This window comes from Psilocybe cubensis, chromosome 11 (genome assembly GCF_017499595.1).
Source record: "Psilocybe cubensis strain MGC-MH-2018 chromosome 11, whole genome shotgun sequence".
Taxonomy (NCBI): Eukaryota; Fungi; Basidiomycota; class Agaricomycetes; order Agaricales; family Agrocybaceae; genus Psilocybe; species Psilocybe cubensis.
The window spans coordinates 1643845-1662379 of NC_063009.1; the positions used below are offsets into that span (position 1 = coordinate 1643845).

Consider the following 18535-nt stretch of genomic DNA (forward strand, 5'->3'; position numbering starts at 1 on the left):
GCTTTGAAACGCGTCTTATTCGTCCTTGTTGCGGAGATTCTCGACTGTTGCACATTGATGTTAAAACCAGACAATATGCATGAGACAGTTCAGATGGAAAAGAACCTTGGAATGCGGCTTGCAAGTCAGCGACGTCAAAAAAGATTCATGAAAGATGAAGTTGCATTAAATGAATTGTTCAGAGGCTTTAAGATTCCGACAACGCGGCGTATCTATCGGTATGTACAAGACGCGAGCCGTAGACGTCACCATTCTAATTTTCAGCTTTTAAAGCTCCGACAGAAAGGCATTGTGCCTTTCCGGGCTGTCGGGTGTCCCCTCATGCTCTGCTCTCATGCAATGTTTTAAAATCGCACATCTTATCATCTGTTTCACAGTTTGGCCTAATGCGCTCTCACGTTTGAAGGCTCTCACAGGAATGAGAATAGGTTGATGGTCCTATGTCAATGCTCCATTATCTTTGAATGCTATATAACAGAAGCGCATAGCACTGGCATATGATGCTGCTTAGCTGGTCTTCTTTTCTTTTGCATATCAAACAATGCCCTGGAAGCCTTTCACGCTCAACGATGGTCAGTTTCTTATTCTCGCAATTGTCCTGACTCCAAAACTCAGTGTATCTTTGGCCGTCCTTGTAATCCAGGAAATGTTATGCCCGGCATTGCGTACGTGGTACGACTGCTATAAAAACTCGCAGAGGGAAACTTGTCTTCATCCATTAGCTATGGAACCTGGCGTACAGGAAAGGATCAAGAGGCTATTGATTTTGCCCAGCAAGCCATTTCTGCTGGTATATACCATATAGGTTGGTATTCATTGGCACTAATTCCATGTTGATGTATTAATTGTGCATTGCTCTCCTATTTGCATTGACTAGACACTGCTCAGAACTATAGAAACGAAGCAGAAGCGGGGATTGCCATACGTGAAAGTGGCTTGCCACGGGAAAAGATCTTCGTGACAACTAAATGGTCTAGATTGAACGGCTTGGATATCGCGACATCGTTTCAAAACAGTTTAAAAGAGGTAAGTTTTTTAGAAAGATTCTGATAACGTGCAATGATATATCGGGTATCAAAGCTTAATATCTCTTACATCGACCTCTACTTGATTCATGGTGCGGAGTTGTGCGATGATATTCCATCCTGCTGGAAAGAAATGGAGAAAATAAAAGATTCGGGATTAGCGAAGTATGACTCGAAGTCTTTATCTTTTGCTTTCTCAACTCATGACATATATATATCAGGAGTATAGGCGTCAGCAATTTCGAGGTGGCTGACCTGGAACAGCTCTTCACTGTTTCGAAGTATACTCCTACCGTAAATCAGGTATATTAGTACGCCAGTATCTCTCCATTACTCAAGATGACTGAAGTACCTGTGTATCTCTAGATTCTATTCCATCCCTACGTTTATGAGGAATCGTTGCCCATACTCGACATTTGCAAACAAGAGGGGATAATTGTTGAGGCTTATAGCCCATTAATGTAAATTCCTGTCCATGCTTTATTTCATTTGAAAAATGTGATATCTCATTCAACTCTATCCATTAGTCCCGTTACAAAGTATCCAGGGAAATCGGTTGACAAGATTTCCAGCTCTATTGCTAGGCGTCTCAGCGCAACTAATGATCAAGTTCTTCTCGCATGGGCAAAGGCCAAGGGTACAGTTCCTGTTACTAATAGCAAAAAGAAGCAGAGACTGGAGGGGTTTGTCAAAGCTGGTGACCTTAGTGAGTGTATTCACACGTTGTCCTATCGAAGTTGAAACCAAATGCGAACATTGCTCTGACATCGTCTGTTAGTGTTAACGCCTGACGATATTGCTTCCATCGACGAAGCTGGGAAAGATGTCTGAGGGCAGGCCAACAATTTTTTTGGGCCAAAGTGCCCGTAGTCTAGATTTTACGCAGAACCCTGTAAGATCATGACTTTTCGTTTCTTTAAAGGCGGTTGCAAGGCGTGCGTCGAGACTACACAAGGAGTTCATGCTTCATTCGGAACTTTCGAAGACCTAACAAAGTGGTTACGCTAAATTAAATACAACTTATTCATGTTCACTGGCTAAAGACCGTCCCCTCCATCACTTCTACAGCTCCTCCCGCCAGCTGTATTTTTTGAATTTTCTTGTCAGACCCGATGTCAACCGAAACTTCTATCTCACTTCTCCTGCCCATCTCGACGCCTTGTACAATACTGATTTGATGGCTGCCCTCTCCACGTTTTTGAGCGAGCCATCCGCCAAGTGTGGATGCTGCAGAGCCAGTTGCAGGATCTTCTATGCCGTCAGAGAACAACCTAGTTCGTACTACACCATCCTTGGTCTGGTAAAACGCATAGAGCCCAACAAACCCTTGCCATTCCCCAAGATGCGAATCCGACAACTCGAACTGCTGGGAAGTTAGCTGAAGGCGGGAAAGTGCATCTTCAGAGGCAACTTCGACCAGGTAGAAAGTCATTCCTTTGACTATGGACACTACAGGCTCCGCTCCATCGGCGCCAAAGATGTAGTCCGATCCGGACAGACGTGTTTGTTGCGCCTTGAACTCTGGAAGAGGGTGCGATGCGTGAACTTTGAAGTCGGTCGGAACCTCTATTCTCACTTTGCCTCCATCTGCTTTCACAACGGGTATGTTCCCCGCTTTGGTTCGGAGAGTGACGCTCTCCCTAGTGGGATTCCGGGACAGCAAGTACCACCCGCTTCCCACAGTAGGGTGTCCAGCAAAGGGTAGCTCTCTGGTGGGGGTGAAGATATCTATTGTCACAGGGGAATCCGCATCGGAGGTTTCGTGAAGAAAGACGGTTTCTGAGAAGTTGAACTCTCGTGCGATGATCTGTTTCTGGCTCTGCGTTAGACCACCTTCGAGATCGCTGGGAATCCGGACGATCGCCAGTGGATTGCCGAGAAAGCGCGTCGAAGTGAAGACGTCGAGATTTGTGAATGCAAGTTTTGTTGCCATATCAGTCGATTCCAGATATTTTGTTAGGGTGTAGAACGTATCGCTTACACTGCTGGCAGCTATCCGTATATGACGAAAATATACGAATTAGAAACATGTTTCGTGTTTAAAAATTGATATTTTGTTGCCAAATATGTTTTATATATTGCCTCAAAAAAAGTATCATATACAAAATGTATTTTCAACCTATAATTTTCGACTTTACTGGTGATATTTTGTACTAATATATGTAATAGTATATAAAAAGAATATTGATTCGTATTTTTTAGATAAATTCGTGACGCTTTTGTCACAACTTTTAAATTAGATATACGTTATGTTTCTGTCAAGTATTTTGGAGAATTTTCAATCATATATTCTGCCGATATTTTTTGTGCAAAAGAATATTTTCAAATTCATAAAATGTATTATATATAAGTCACTTAGTGAGTCACTCAACAGTAAGTGACTCACTGAGAAGTGACCGCTTATTAATCAATGCCAAGGTATAGTGAGTGGTGAGTCGCTTTTTCAGTGAGTTTCGTAGCGACATAACACAACCTGAGTGTATCCATTTCAACTCCTTATCATTGTCTTAAAGGTCTACGTGTATCTATTTTCCTTTTTCTTGAAGTCGAAGGTAACGTTTTCACTAAGTACATAGCATATAACTTGATTTTTTGACTTCCGGTAAACAGTGGAAGGAGATGGATTTATAACTTTTCTTGTACAGTGATATTTTGCTAATACTGGCACTCTCAGCTATACAATGTGGATTGATTTGAAGGGACACGTTTCTTCAGAATAGTGCGTGATACAATTTATTGTCATCCCGCAGGCCCCCGTATTTGTTATGAGTGAGTCTCTTTTTTGTTTGTGCTTCAAAATAAACGTCCAAAGCTACACCCTACAGACCCGCTCTATATTTTAGTGCATGAACTCATCACCACCCATACCGCACCCAAACGCCAATGCATTCTCGTGGTATGTCAATTGTATGCGCGCACCCAGGGAGGTCCAGCAACACGAGCTCAGCAAGCAAGCCGGAAAAGTATGGAAAAGCATGTCCGACGAGGAGAAGAAACCATTCTATCTTGTCTGCAACGGCTTGCAGTTTTGCTCATTCGTGAATTTTTTGTCTGTGCAATTCTGCAGCGACCGTCTGACACCGTCCCTTCTGTCGCACTTTGACTCACCTTTGTTCTTTGTCGCCATCTTTGGGATTGTCTTCTTGTGTGCCGCTACTGGCCTTTCGATTCCAGTTGACGACGATATCCAAAACGCTCTTCAGCCTCAATACAAATTGGGGTGGTAGACTGGGGAGCCTCATTTGCACTGGTACACATACATACATAACCGATCATAACTGTGGATATTTCACCGTCTACGTCCCCTTTCACACCCGGTACACCTACCCGCCAGGAGCGCCATATCATTCCAGTACTATTAACACATCGCGGGCGTCCACACAAAATTGTACACGCTCACCGTTTCCGCATCGACGGCTACTTCAATCCTTTAACCTAACCCCACATAGTTGATACTCTAATGGCTCCTCGACTCCGGGTCCTTGCAGGTACATCTCCTTCCTCGATGGTTCCCATAACACACCTCGTCAACACTCCACATTCACACCCTATCCGCTCCGATTTGTTTGAAGGTGAATTGGTAGCGCAGATTCAGGGCATGACGGACGAACAGGGAAAAGTACACGAGTCTGAATATTTCAAGAGAGAAGATCGCGGCGGTGTTACATGGAGTATCGTTGTCCGAGGTGAGTTTGGTTTGCCTATTTTTGGTATTTCGAATTTGCACGATGTTCGAGTCGCGAGAAGGGGAAGGGTTATTCGTGTGATTCCGTGTGCTGACTTTCGGTGTTATTTTACGTTGGGTGGTGTGAAGGCCGGTTCCTCGTACTCTATTCAGCGGACGACATTTTATTCGGAAACACATTCGATAGGCCTCTCAAATTACCATGGGGAACAAGCGCGGTACTTAAATTCATGCAGTACGCTCATTTTATTTTTCTCTCCATCTCTCTCCATCTCTATATTTTTAACTTCAACTGATCTCCATTTCTATAGCTACATCGACCCAACTCTCAAACACGACCTCACATCTTCCACCAAGCCATGGGCACTTTCACCACTAATATCGACCATGCCTCATTTCATGCACACGAGGATTCCACCTTCTTCCTCCTCATGTATGCTACCCCCCTTCTCAGCAAACCAGTCCATCCAAGACAGGAACTCTGGGCTGTACCTTGCCCTCTCTGATGAGCTCGATGAGGGAGATTCTGCATCCAGCTCATCAGGAACATCATTCCGCTCTGCGTCCTCCTCCTCCGACAACGTTGCACCGGTAAGCCCGAGTCCCCTATCGACCGCCAGATCCAGCTCGAAGGGATCCTCAACCGGCGGCTCGAGCTTCTCTGTCAAATCCGCCATGCGCAAAGTCAAACCGAAGCATGCGCGGAGTACGCTTAGCACGGGCTCTTCTTCGTCGTCCGAGCAAGGAGAACGCCGTATGAAGCGTGAGCGGAAACTGCAGACGCTTTAGACAGCGTCGCAGCGGCGCAGCTACTTTGCGCAAAAAGCCCGCCGGCAGGTCTTCGGCCCGGAGGATGTGATCACGACCGATTTTTGTTATGGGTTTATCAGTTTTGCGCCGACGTTAGCTCCTGCAACTGCCCGGGGGATTGTCTTTTGACTTGATGAAGTATTGGGATGGACAGCCGGTTCGGTTTGTTTGTTGTGAGCGGGTGCGGAAGGAGGAAGGAGGAGAAGATAGGAACGGAAAGGAGCCATGGGGAAGGATGTTTTGGTGTGTAGCTATCGAGATTGTGGATGAGGATGAGGATGTTAATTGAGCTGGGTGGACTAGTCTTGGATTCAAACATCTTATAACATTTGTAAGGGACACTGTCGGACTTATTGGATAAAAAATCTATTAATATACCCCCAAACTTGCGGTCCCAGGTAACTTTTGAAAGTTTCAAACGGAATGTCGTAGAACTCGGAAAATGAAATTTGGATAAACTGTCATTTAATTGTTAATCTGGATTGGCAAATATCTCTACACAAACTACCCTGATGTTTGAAGCCCACATGACTCGGGCAAAGCTAAATGGTCGAAGTCGCCAATCATATACAGGTTTAGGGTTGTTGCCCGGTTTCACTGTGTTCGAGGTCACCATTTCAAAGTCAAGCGTAAGGAAATAGCTCAGATTTTCTTCTTCAATTGTGACTTATGTAGTAAACTTGGATTATTTGATTTTCAAATAGGATACCCGACGAAACCATGGGCCTGCAAAACGTCGAGCACAATAAATGTCCACCTGATAATGTGGTTCTTCAATTCAAAGCATTGCGTCAGGCGTCATAAATACAAATTCAAACGATAAACGCCCAAGTAAAGCGTCTTAAAGCTAAATTAGCCGAACTCGAGGGAATTCTGCACATTATTTTTGAGCAATGCTTGACCGCGACTTGTTTCTAATACATCGTTTCAATGAAATAGAGCGTTTTTTCTTTAATGTTGAATTCCATTTATCTGTAAAACCATATGCTATCTGATATGTAGTTTCTATTCTTTTCAGAATAAATGATGGCTATTAGTCCTTTAGTACAGGGGTGGACGCCATAACTTGGGACAGTCCTTCGGGTCCAGAGGATATGGTACAACTCTTGAAAACTATAAAATTGCGGTCAACGCTACTCTCTCCTTATTCCAGTATCCCAAGGTCTTCCAGCGCTCTTTCAATCATTACACTCCTTGACACCGTACTTGATCAGCAATATGTTTAAACATTCCTTTTTCACCTTGTCGCTCTATATTCTTCAAATACTGAGTGCTGGAGTCATCCAAGCACTCGGCGCTCCAAATATTCTTCGGGGTAGAACAGCCGAACGTGCAAAAGATATGATATGAACTGGGAAAAGCATAAACACCGTTGCTGACGGTAGATTCTATTTTCAAGTACCGGCCTCCAACAAAGTAGGAGGAGGAGGATATGACGACGAGTCTTCTGCCTCGCCTCCATGTCATAAATTCTCATGGCGTCCCATCGTCGAACAGAGAGATGACTCAAAAGGCAACGCTGCACTCGAAAGTACGCTCAACGATGTAGGAATTATGGATGGAATGTCTCTTATGCCGCGGATGACACGTCAGAAGAACATTGAGTCTAAGCGTAGAAAATATCGTCACCCCGGCAAGAAAGGCGACGGCTCGGAGCCTGACGACCAAAAACCGGACTTGAAACCTTGGAGGCATAAGGATAAGAAGTATGGAAACGAGAAGCCTGAGGAAAAGAATGCTGTTCTTTTTGACGTCCAAGTGACCAGAGAACAAGCACATTAAGACTCCCAGGAACCTGCTACCACAACAAAGCAGCCGGCTTCTGGAGGTTGTTTTATCCAGGATGTGGTAGAAGTAGAAACTGGAGCGGATGGAGGGCGACGGTGGGACGTACATCAACATTAACTGTATTCATTCGCTAGGTATTTCTCGATCTAGTGTTTCATTCTTTCTACCCGTAGTCCTTTAGGCTTTGATCTGGTCATCTTTTGTTCGTATGTGGTAAATTACACGCTCGTTTTGTTTTGATATTCAATGGTTTCGTCGATTGTATGAATTTCATTAATTATATACTTGGTTTTCACCTTACGGTCTTGTCTTTTTTTGTGAACGAATTCGCCTATGTGCCACACAGCCGTTGAGCTGCGGAGGAGTGGGATTGAAGGGGGTAAATGGCCAATGGCATCAATAGCTAGATAACTGATCTGTGACGACGGCTTCTTACTTACCTTGGTCGGGTGGGTATTGAGGTCGTAAATGACAACAGGCTCAAGACGGCATGGAAGGATTGTTGAGCCGCATAGCCCTTCAACTCGTTTTGATGTTATGATATAATTTTACTGGGTTATAGGTGCAGAATGGAAGAGAAATAGGTGGGGCAGGCAAAGGGTTGATGCAGGTCCAAGGTATGTCCATTGAGCTATAATTCAATTTGTGCAATGGCGATTGGATGAACCAGAAGCCCTTTTACGCAGGAAACTTGTTCATTCACTGGTCATATCCCTGGAGATGCGGTATGTTGATTGTACTAGGCTTGGAAGTGTTCCGATGAATGCACGACTCTGCCCGTCATTATCTGGGTGATGTCACCAAAAGGCGGGGAGGATCCATGCGCGAGCACTGTGTTTTCTGGAGGAGAAAGACATAAAACATATGAAACGCAGTTGTTGTTAAAGTAGTGGTTGCGGGCAAAATGGCAGGAAAGGGAAGTCGGCGTTGACTGAGTTTCAAAATGGAAAATGCGCGTTGGGCACAAGTCCTCTCTGATCGGGGCCATCACCGGCTGTGTTTTGTATTTTGTATGTTAGAGAAAGGACGCCCGCTTCTCACCCTGGATCCGTGCCGATTCTGCAATAATTGCTCGGAATTGTACTTTTGTGCGTCCTTTTGCTTCAAGACCCTGCTTATGTCTTGAAGCTGACCGACCACCACCGCAAAGACCGCGTAACGAGCGTTCGTTTTCTCCTTTTCTTTCATCTCAACCAGCGACCCACCTTTCGCCCACCGATTATCACACGTCTTTGTCATTCTGCGCGGTTGAGTCAGCGGAGGAGGCACAGTCGGCGTCCCCACACGGGCTACAAGGTGAGTTGAACCTTGGTTCACACATTGCGTTCTGCAAGTACTGTATTCAAGTGCTCCAGGTTTGGTTTCCAGTGCTAATTTTGCTTTAATCCAATCAGTTTATTTTCGACAGAGACAAAGTCCGCGCGGGTGCCCTATCTGCGCCAACCTCGAGGCGTGCTTGTTCTAAACCAATTCTGAACTGCCATATACATTCCTGATCCCCCATTCCCCCGATTCCCACATTACATCGTGAGCTCCCCGGCTTCGCTGCACCTGCATTCAGAAAGCAGTTGATTGTTTCATTTGCGTCATTCGGCTTGCTTTGGCCTTTTGACTGCTTTCGTCTTGAACGTCGAAACAAACAACAATCGCTCAAACGAGCCCACGACCCCCTTCAACATAACCTGTACATGGAGGTCTCAGCGATACAGCCTGTGGTGTCGCCTGTGCCTAGCGCTCATAACGGACGCTCTCAGAACAAGGTCAGTCACTTTTTCCCAACCGTTATTTGCACATGCACCGATCGTTGCGTTCAACTTTGTCTTTGTACTTACTCTTTATAACTGCTATGTTGCTTGTGTAGACCCGTGGCTGCAGCACACATACGAACAAGCTTTCCTTTTCCCAAACGATCTCGTCACTCAAGGGCATCATTCGGATACCGAACCGCAGGAAGCTTTCCACACCCCGCATTCACTTCCACTCTCAGTCGCAAGATGATGCGGACAGCACCAAGTCCACCTCCAACCCCCATTTCACCTCCAGACCGCGGCCCACGCACGGCCTCTCGCACTCGCTCGACACGCAGGCCCATCTGCACTCGCGCATGCGGAGCACGGGTACTGCTGCGTCCAACGGGAGTGGAAATATCGACGGCATTATCTCTGATACTGAAGACTACGATAAACAACAAAGGCGGAGGAGCAACATCAAGAATGACCCGTATGCGCAGTTCTCGCGCACGGCAGAGGGCCTGAACTATACTTACAAGCCATATATGTCCCAGCCGATGCTTGGCGCTGAGCTCTCCCGGGGCACTGGTGGGGATGAGTTGGTCACTGGTTATGATTCAGAGTCTGGCTCTGCTTCTGGGTCGGGATATGGAGGGGGTGGTTGTTCGCCTGTTGGGACAGGTGAGGGTGGAGGGAGGACTCCCTTAGGGTTTTCGGCAACATCACCACTAGCGCTGCCATCCCCATCGCCCTCTCCGACTCCAGTCTTATTGTCATCTCCTCCTGCTATACTCCCGGCGACGGAGGTAGCCTTTTCTTTGGGTGGAAAAGTGGAAGATACGTTAATCCAAGTGCAGCACGGCGATCAGGGAGATGAGGGGGAGAAGGAGGGGGATATTAATGATCTCTATGATGGCAAAGCTGGAGGTTCTCTTAACAACGCCGCACCTAGCGACACGAACACGGACACGAACACAAACACGAACATTGGTACTACTGCTAATACTGCACAATCTACGACTCTAGCTCAAATTTCATCGTCTACATTTACACCTACGTCAACTATTCAAACTAATTCACATGCCCGCTCCAACTCACCCTTGCCATTATTACCTCTACCTGATGGACCCTCTTCGTTGACATCTGCGTCTACATCCGGGGCAGCATTGCGCCCGCGTAGCAGCAACGGCAGCGGTAGAACACCTGCACCCAGACGTGCGTTACCGCCTCCGCCACCTGAATCACCAATATCTGCATCTTCTTCTGCGTCAGCCGCCCTCTTTGTTGATCATTTTAACAGGAATTCCACAACGTTAAACAAAAGCCACCTTTCCATTCAATGCCCATCTCGATTACGTCCCCAGTCAGGCCGCCTACCTACAACACGCCCATGATCTCTTATTACTTCGTATATACCGATCCTTCCTTGCACTTCCGACGGATTGTTCAGCCAGAGTCCAGAAATCATGTAATTCGGCCTATCAGCTTTCTTCTCTAGGCAACATACAAAACTGGCCACCCAACACCGTCTTCTTCGACTTGCGATAATCCTTACCCCCGTGCCGACTATCTGGCACTAATGAAGCACACCATCTCAGAGCGAAAGCTTGAAGGAAAAAACTTGATGCAGCAGTATCGAGGTGCTTGTCGAGACAGCTATGAACTTTGTTGGGAAAGATGACGCACAGATCTCGAAGATCACTCCAGCCAATGTGCGTCAACATTCTTCATCTTCAATGGAAGCCAGCTGGATGCAAACATGATGGGTGTTATACAATACCAGTGTTAATTTGGGATGTCACTAGTACCCGACGTTGTGAGGAAATGCCTGAGTCCCAGAGAAATGCTCGACTCCACCTCATGGGCGGCATCTTGTGCGTGTTCCTCCTTTTATTACCCATCCACTGACAATGCCATAATAGTAAACCAGGAAAACCTGAAGAATGAGAGCAAATTGATTGTGCGTGAGATCATTGTCGAGCGCCCCCTTCGGTGAGTTTCCTTTTTTTCTCAACAAAAAACCCCTCCGACACAGCCAATGAATTTTTAGTGTATTTGTTCTCACTCCTCATTCCCGATATCCATCCAGTTGTGATTGTAATGATCTCGACATAATCCTCCACCTCTCCGTCTGCCATCCACACCATTAAACATTTCAATTACTCTTTCAACTTCCTCAGGCGTCGAGATGATTCCCCTCCGTTGGAACCAAACTTGTGAAACAATGGAGAAATTTGCCTGCGGGCATTACGCGTCGGGTGACACAACAAAAAGAAGTACGCGCGAGTTGGGCGGATTCCAATGGCGACACATCGATGATTCGCTTGTGTTCAAGGGTGTGCTGTTCAACAAGGACATCCACCTGCATATGCAGCGTAAACTCAGCTTTCATATCCCGCCATTGTACATTACCGACTGCTCAACGACCGCTATACGGCGCATGCACTCATTCCAATCTAGGGCAATGGCGGGATTAGTGCCAAGGCCAAGGCGGGACCCCCACGTGTGATTGTGGTGACGTGACTACCCGTTCCAACGCGTCAGCACCCTTGTCGCCACCTGTCTCTCACCCCTCATCGAGTGCTCTCTGTTGCCGCTTTTTCGACGCCATCCACCAGCCACATTCCCATCGCAAGGAGTGACAACTCGGAGGATAGATATGCAAGTATTGGGAAAAGGTATCATATTGGGTTCTGGGTGCGTCACTACTCTTCTTTTTGAATGTCCCCACCCTTTCTTGCAATGGCAGCCTAGAAATACTCATGCCTGGGCATACACTGGGCTGTTCATGCTTCCCTTTTGATTTCTTTGAGGCTGTATGGTAATGTGGGTCCTAATTCAATCCAATACCGAAAGATACACAAGGATAACAAATAAAAAAAATGAAATACTCAGAAACTACAAGCAAATCAAACAACCACATGGAAGACAGAAAAGACGATACAAGCAAACAGGAAATAAAGAGAGGAAATGGATAAGAGCTACATCAGCTCCCAATCGGCTCCCTTCTCATGAAACCGTTGGTACAAGCGTGCAGGGCTTCGTGTTGTGCATTGCTGCCCCCCTCTCTCCTGCTCCTCCTCCTTGATCGCTTCTTGTCCCCCATTTAACGTGGTGCTATCATCGTCATCCAAGATCCGTCATATTCATCCCTCCTCAACCGACGCATGGTGCCGGAGAAATGATGACGAGGCGATATGCTTAGTAGAGGCGGACGGGCTTGCCCATGATGGTCTTGATGTGAAGGGACTTGACGTTCTGCCAGTTCTTCTTGAGCAGCGAAACGAGGAAGTTGATGCCTGAGGCAGAAAGAATGACGATTAAAGGAGTTTCAATTGAAAAAGTTCAGGGCGACTCACTCAGCATGACGTTTCCGAGGACCTCGTCGTCGTTCACCTGGACGTGGCCAACAGCAACACCCAAGCAAAGAACCTTCTTGAGCTGGAACTTGATGGTGGAGCGAACCTCAGTGGGCTTGTTGGTGAGATCCTCAGCGTGGGAGACAGGTGGGGAACTTTCCAGCTTTAATGGATATGTCAGCAACTGTGGACGTATGAACAGATTGGAGCGAGACTGACCCTTGGAGAGACCAGACGGGGGATCTGGTTGATGAGGGCTTCGGAAGCAAGGAAAGCATCGTCCTTCTTGGCGAGCTTCTGGTTCTTGTTCACTTTCAAAAAACGCAATCTGTCAATATGGCTAATTCGCCCTGCGATAATTTTCAGTACTCACTTCTTCAAGTCATCGACGCACATGTATTCGAGCTCAATCTGCTTAGCACGATTGATGTCGGCGGCATCAGCGAGAATGCAATTTCCAGGAATATGGTGTGTGGCTGTGGGGTACTTGATAGCTGATTGAGAAAGGCGATCAGGAGTTCGTCGGTTATGGTCCAATTACAAAGCCGATCAGTGGCAGGCTAAAAATTCTTTAAATTCATTTATGCTCAGAATTCCACAAGTATTTCGCTGTACACATGTAAAACGTAGATAATGTTTCTGTAGTAGTTGTGTGTAACCTGCTTTAATATTCCAAACCAACGAAACTGAAGATTTCCTTCAACGCTGGTATTTCCGTCTCTCTAGGTAACCCTTTTTTCCCGCACGTCGCACATGAGTATATTATATGAAAAACTCCAAGCCTGGATTTTTTTCTGAGATTAAACACGCAGGATTTGCAGCATAGATGGCCGCATCCAGGAAATCTTAGGTTATATTAGTATCAAATTGTTAAGCAATTAAAACTTCGAGACGCACAGTATCACCGAATCCTTTCCCATCAATTGATAGCACTTTGGGCACGATGATTTCTGAATAATGAGTGTTTCTAACTGCTTCCGGCGTCAGAACAATCAGGGGGTTGATATTGCGAAGATGGTACATACATCCTGCAGTCTCTCTTCTGCTGTGTTCCGACCAGTTGAATCTTGACCTGAATTTATAAATATGTCCAAACTTTCGCTATATAGCTCTCACTGGTTTTGTCTCGGAAATAAGGATATCTAATGTCTTTACAAGCACCTCAAGCTTATCAATTTCCTATGCAACTGTAAGTGTGAAAACTGCGTGACCATTTAATAACCATTGCGTACCTGCTGGCTTTCGGTGAACTGCTGGTACTTCTATCCCACACGTCATAGCTTAGGACATGTTCTAAATAGCAGAGATGTTATAATAGATACCTGTTGAGCGTCTGCCTGAAACTCGTGTAATAGCCGTGTAGCTTCTTCTCTCTCTTCCTCCAGCTCAACAAGACACTACAACGGCAAGGTAAGGTCGATTGACCGGCGAAATGATGGAAACTCACAATTTCTGAGCCCTGTATCTTAGACATCTGGTGCGCTGCCTTATATCTTTGAAAGGATTCCGATGCACCCAACGCAACCTCCAATTCGTTCATCTCCATTTCAAAATCCTGCTGAGTTTCTGGTACATTCTGCATAAAGGTTAGTGTGTCATTAATTGATGGCAGATTCAAGAGACATTTGGCTTATTGGTGTTAGGTAGAAGCATAGAGAGTATCCCTCGTGCCCTTGAACCGGATTTGAACTTTGCCAGAGACATAACTGAAGGAGCAGTGGTGTATATAATGAGCTATAATCAATGGTATAAAGTTTCTTTATATAGTTTTGTCTCCAGTGTCCACCAGAAAGTGACATTTCCAGATCATGTTCGCACTCTGTATTGTGACCGTGTGTAGATATCCTCGAATGTTGTTGAACAAGCGCAATGCGACTCGCCAGGAACTGAACATGGTTGCGAACATGCCATATATCCAATGCAACAACAACAACCCTTGTTCTATAAAGGTCAATACAACATACAGGGATGCCAGGGTTGCTGATATAGTGGTCACTTCGCAACAGATTGAAGATTCCGTCAGGCCGATCACTTGCATCGGACAGTCTTGGTAGACTATTATTTCCTTGAAATAAAGTCAATGCAATTAATATGGAAACAACTTTCGCGTATACTGCACAAATGGTCACAACGACAGTGTGAGATCTCGTTTATGTAAAGTAAGCGATCATTTGCGACTCGATTATTACAGACGGAGTACTGGTACTGTGTGTCGGTGACCATAGGAACTATACTTTCCCTAAATTTGAGCGGGAAAGCATAAAGCATAAATATTAGTTCAACAACCCCGAGATCGACGAGTTACAATCAGGTTCCCCATGTCTCACTTTTCCTACTTGAATACACTTTACCACTACTTTCTGCACTTCAGACATCAATTCCTTGCGTACTTGAATTTGGAAGATGTCGCCAATGCACCGTTGGTAGTCCAGACACGATTTTCAGATTCAGCATGGCTTAAGCAGGTTATCTTGGTTGGAGAAGTCGCACCCGCTAGATCGGGAACAGCACTCGGAGACATAGGGAATGTAATCCACCTTGCTGCAAGTCATATTATTAACTTGCAAATTGCTAAATTGACGTAGTGATTATTTATAGAACGGGACCCAACTCCGTACCGTGCAAGATGGAACATCTGTTCAGATTATTATCTCCCTTCGCAGGCCGTCCAATAACATTGCAGAAACAAATTTTATATGGGACGCGCAACTTACGCGCTTTCAGAATTTGGAGAATCTGATCAACCGGATATACATACCGTTTACGGTAAATGAAGCACTCTCTCTGGACCTGGTTGCGCGGCACAGAGCTAACTTGAACTAGAGATTCGGTGCCTCAAGAATTGTTTCCTTTGTGAGCAAGGTGGATGAAGAGGATATCGTGAATATCAAATTCGAAAAGTTTAGAGTATGGTATTTTTTCATCTCTCCAAACAATGTACTGTTCACAAGTGAGCCATTCCCTTCGTAAGGAAAGGAGAGACGACGATGAAGTCGTTTATTGGCGTGATGTCGGACAGGGTGCGCATTTGAGTGCCTATAACGAACAACTAGGTTACCCACACTGACTATTTGGATATTTAGTTCGTAGCGGGGTCGTGTATTCTCACAGAGTTATGGACCACGAGCTATCGCCTTTTTTTGACTTGGAACACGATGTTCTTGTTCAACCTGAGGTATATGACGATTTGGGTCATCTCGTCCCGCCGTGGCTTCTTCAAAACGAGTTGCGACCAGGATCAATTGTTATGGTTGAAGCCGTTTTGATTCCCAGAGACGACTTTAGTTCACCCACGGATGCATCACGGGTGCGTTTGTCATCTTTAAACCTAACATCGTTTAAGAAGGTATCAATACTGATCCGTTTAGAGCTTCGAAGCTTGGGGTAGACGCGTGCAGGTACTCAGAAGGGGCCAAAGCAAATCTGAGCAAAATATTTTACCAAAAATCTCGAATCACTGGCTGATGTCTCCCGGCTCGGGGAGGCCGGCAAAGAGGCATCGGAATGAGTCTGTATGAGTTACCATAGCCGTACAACATGATATCGCCTTGCTGTAAGTAAGGCTCTCCCAGCCCATAATTATGTAAGAATGTTGAACCAAAGTTTGACTGTATTTTTGCAAGGGCATTATTACTAATATCTCATGTGTAATAGCAATATTAAGTACCGTATAACGAGGAATTAGTGCCAGCCCCAGCCTCAACGGGATGAAGTTTGGGCTCAATCTAACCCAATGTCAAATAAAGATAGTTAAACTTGCACTGTACTGATTTATCCTCTAGAAAACCTTCTACTGGTTTTCTCAAAATGGTCTGTTTTATCTCCATATTACATCTACTAGTAGTATATCTACTACAAATTGAGAAATATACGTGCCCATTCCATCCATTATTGGGTACTGCAATTCGATATCGTGCCCTCATTGACAATCGACAGTGTAGTAGGACAGCAAGGCGCTTGCCAACGGAGACGGCCACTAGTGAGAAATATATATCGGTATCATGATACTGTTGACGGATTTTCATTACGATATGTATTACACATCAAAATTCATAAGTATCATGATGATTTCTCGCCTCGGATTATTGTGAATTACTTTGCAAACCGCTAGATCATGAGAATATGAGATATATATTATACATTACTTGCTTTGTAGAACAGAGGCCTACGGCTTCTTAACTTCATACACACCGTCCAGGAAGTGACGTGTAATTTACCTTGTTATCTACGTCGATACAGAACTCAGAAGTAAATTACCTGTGTAGTAGGAACCACAACTGCAGCCTTCCACAGCATTGTCCAAAAGACAACCTGTTTTACCCATGACGCACACTAAAACATCCAGAATAACCATATATCTGGATTGCGGAATCTTCAAGAAACATTGTGCTAAGAAGGTCACCCCGCTGTTTGCCTGACGCCAGCCACGCGGCAGAGTGTGTGTTGTGGTGGGTACGCACAGCATGACAGGATTGCACGCGGGGCACTGCGTGTTCAGGTGGATTGGGCTTGGGGGTGCCCTGTGGCGTTCGTGGATATGGAAAGCTGGGATGGCAGGGAAGAGAGCACGACATGCAGCTGAGTGCGTGTCGTGATGAACAGTGGCGGCGGATGGCACAATACGAAGTGCTTTGTGTATTGTTATGGGCGACGGAAGAAGCAGCGGGGGGAGCAGAGGGTGGACTGAGAGTGGAGGAAACGACACGCGGTCGCGAAGGGGTGGACCGCAATGTGCATGTCATCGTGGGCAGAGAAGATGGAAGTGGAGTCGCGGAATGCGTATTGTGGTGGCGGGTGTGTGTGGATACGTTGTGTCGTGTTGTAGCGAGAGGAGCAAGCAACATGTGTAATGTGAAAGCGGAGGTGGCGTGGAAGCGCTGCGTGTCACATTGGGGGAGCGGCAGGGACGAGGTGAGTTGCCTGGGAGCGATATGCGGGAGGCGGCGGTGTATAGAGCACAAAACCGTGACGCAGTGCCATGCGTGTTGTGTGAAGCGGAGAGTGTGGCGGGGTTGGGGGGCATGCAGTAAGACGCAGCATGTTGCTGTAGCAGAGAGTGGAGACATGTGCAGGCGCTCTGTGTCGTTATGGGCAAGGAGTTGAGGAGACGGGGTACAGAACAGAATACATACCGCCGTGCCTATCGCGGTGGGCGGAGAGGGCATAAGCAGCACAGAAGGATAGGGAACACAATGCGCCCCGAAGTGAGTGTCATGCATGTCGTGGTGGATGGAAAGAGCGGCGGAGTTAGCAGTTATCGTTTAAGGAGGGGAATTGGGAGACGAGAGTGATGCTGTGGTCGGTAAATTACAGCGGTGGCAAGGTCGATGTCGACGACGAGGATTTCAAAGACAAGACCGATACTAGATTGAAAAATACCATGCCACAATTCCATACCTGTATCAATCGGCGCCTGTCTGCAGAAATGAAGAAGGAACGTGGAATACTTACCACTGGCAAATTTGGTTCCATGTGAATGACAACATTGAGTGGCCAGCATAAATCAGCGATGATATGGGTGCTATATGCATCATTAATAACAATCATCGATGTACTATTGACCATGATAACGGTTAAAACGGTCTCATCATGAAGCTGCCCAGCACTAAGATAGTTCTCGAGCCACGAGTCAAAATTATAGGTCATAAGAGACAATCAAATGGAAACGAACTGTTGTCTTCGCCACTTCCGTAACCGTGATACGATAGACCGTTGATGGTGTTGTTGGCTTCCTCCCACCGTTTGCCTGGGAAATACTAACAAAGGGACAGTTTCAAAAGGGGAAGAGTACCTGATCTGACTTCCGCCAGCGGCCAGTGGTACTTCATTGCTCACCCTCACCTTTCGACTGTTATTTGGAAAGCTGAGAATGCGGCGGGGGGCAAAAGGCCACAACGAACAGGAATACTGCTACTCGTTGTCAAATTGAAGGAGTGGTGGTGGGAGATGGGCGTGACAAGCATTGACTGCTTGACGTCGTTGAGGGAGCGGCGGGAAGGGACGGGCGACAACGGGTAGAGCCAAACTGGCTGCTTGTTGTCTCTATTGTCAGAGAGGGTCGGAGGCGACGTGAAGACAAACAGGGTGGGTGGTGGCAAGTACGAGACCAGCGGCTTAGATGATGAGACGGTGCTACCT

The 18535-nt window shown here is 46.1% G+C and overlaps 6 protein-coding genes across 6 annotated transcripts; 4 read left to right on the forward strand and 2 right to left on the reverse strand.

The window, feature by feature from the left end:
• Positions 1–541: 541 nt before the first annotated feature.
• On the forward strand, positions 542–1856 carry JR316_0011634 (NAD/NADP-dependent indole-3-acetaldehyde reductase; the record flags this gene model as incomplete). Its single annotated transcript, XM_047897280.1, has 9 exons — positions 542–572; positions 644–665; positions 723–805; positions 878–1026; positions 1081–1190; positions 1247–1328; positions 1392–1486; positions 1553–1731; positions 1804–1856. The coding sequence occupies 9 exons, from the start codon at positions 542–544 to the stop codon at positions 1854–1856; spliced, it is 804 nt and encodes a 267-aa protein (XP_047743689.1).
• A 199-nt stretch (positions 1857–2055) lies between these two features.
• Positions 2056–2958, reverse strand: JR316_0011635 (putative isomerase; the record flags this gene model as incomplete). Its single annotated transcript, XM_047897281.1, has 1 exon — positions 2056–2958. The coding sequence occupies one exon, from the start codon at positions 2956–2958 to the stop codon at positions 2056–2058; it is 903 nt and encodes a 300-aa protein (XP_047743690.1).
• Positions 2959–4530: 1572 nt separating this feature from the next.
• Positions 4531–5499, forward strand: JR316_0011636 (UPF0590 protein; the record flags this gene model as incomplete). Its single annotated transcript, XM_047897282.1, has 3 exons — positions 4531–4711; positions 4864–4945; positions 5022–5499. The coding sequence occupies 3 exons, from the start codon at positions 4531–4533 to the stop codon at positions 5497–5499; spliced, it is 741 nt and encodes a 246-aa protein (XP_047743691.1).
• Positions 5500–6866: 1367 nt separating this feature from the next.
• JR316_0011637 (uncharacterized protein) lies at positions 6867–7302 on the forward strand (the record flags this gene model as incomplete). The annotated part of the gene is made up of 2 exons (XM_047897283.1): positions 6867–6891; positions 6920–7302. 2 exons carry the CDS (start codon positions 6867–6869, stop codon positions 7300–7302), a joined length of 408 nt encoding a protein of 135 aa, XP_047743692.1.
• A 1694-nt stretch (positions 7303–8996) lies between these two features.
• JR316_0011638 (uncharacterized protein) lies at positions 8997–10355 on the forward strand (the record flags this gene model as incomplete). Its single annotated transcript, XM_047897284.1, has 3 exons — positions 8997–9068; positions 9170–10253; positions 10339–10355. 3 exons carry the CDS (start codon positions 8997–8999, stop codon positions 10353–10355), a joined length of 1173 nt encoding a protein of 390 aa, XP_047743693.1.
• Positions 10356–12239: 1884 nt separating this feature from the next.
• JR316_0011639 (60S ribosomal protein L1-B) lies at positions 12240–14101 on the reverse strand (the record flags this gene model as incomplete). Its single annotated transcript, XM_047897285.1, has 11 exons — positions 12240–12337; positions 12398–12560; positions 12617–12725; positions 12771–12883; positions 13295–13347; positions 13370–13469; positions 13514–13576; positions 13630–13659; positions 13720–13794; positions 13845–13973; positions 14021–14101. The coding sequence occupies 11 exons, from the start codon at positions 14099–14101 to the stop codon at positions 12240–12242; spliced, it is 1014 nt and encodes a 337-aa protein (XP_047743694.1).
• Between the last annotated feature and the right edge of the window lie 4434 nt (positions 14102–18535).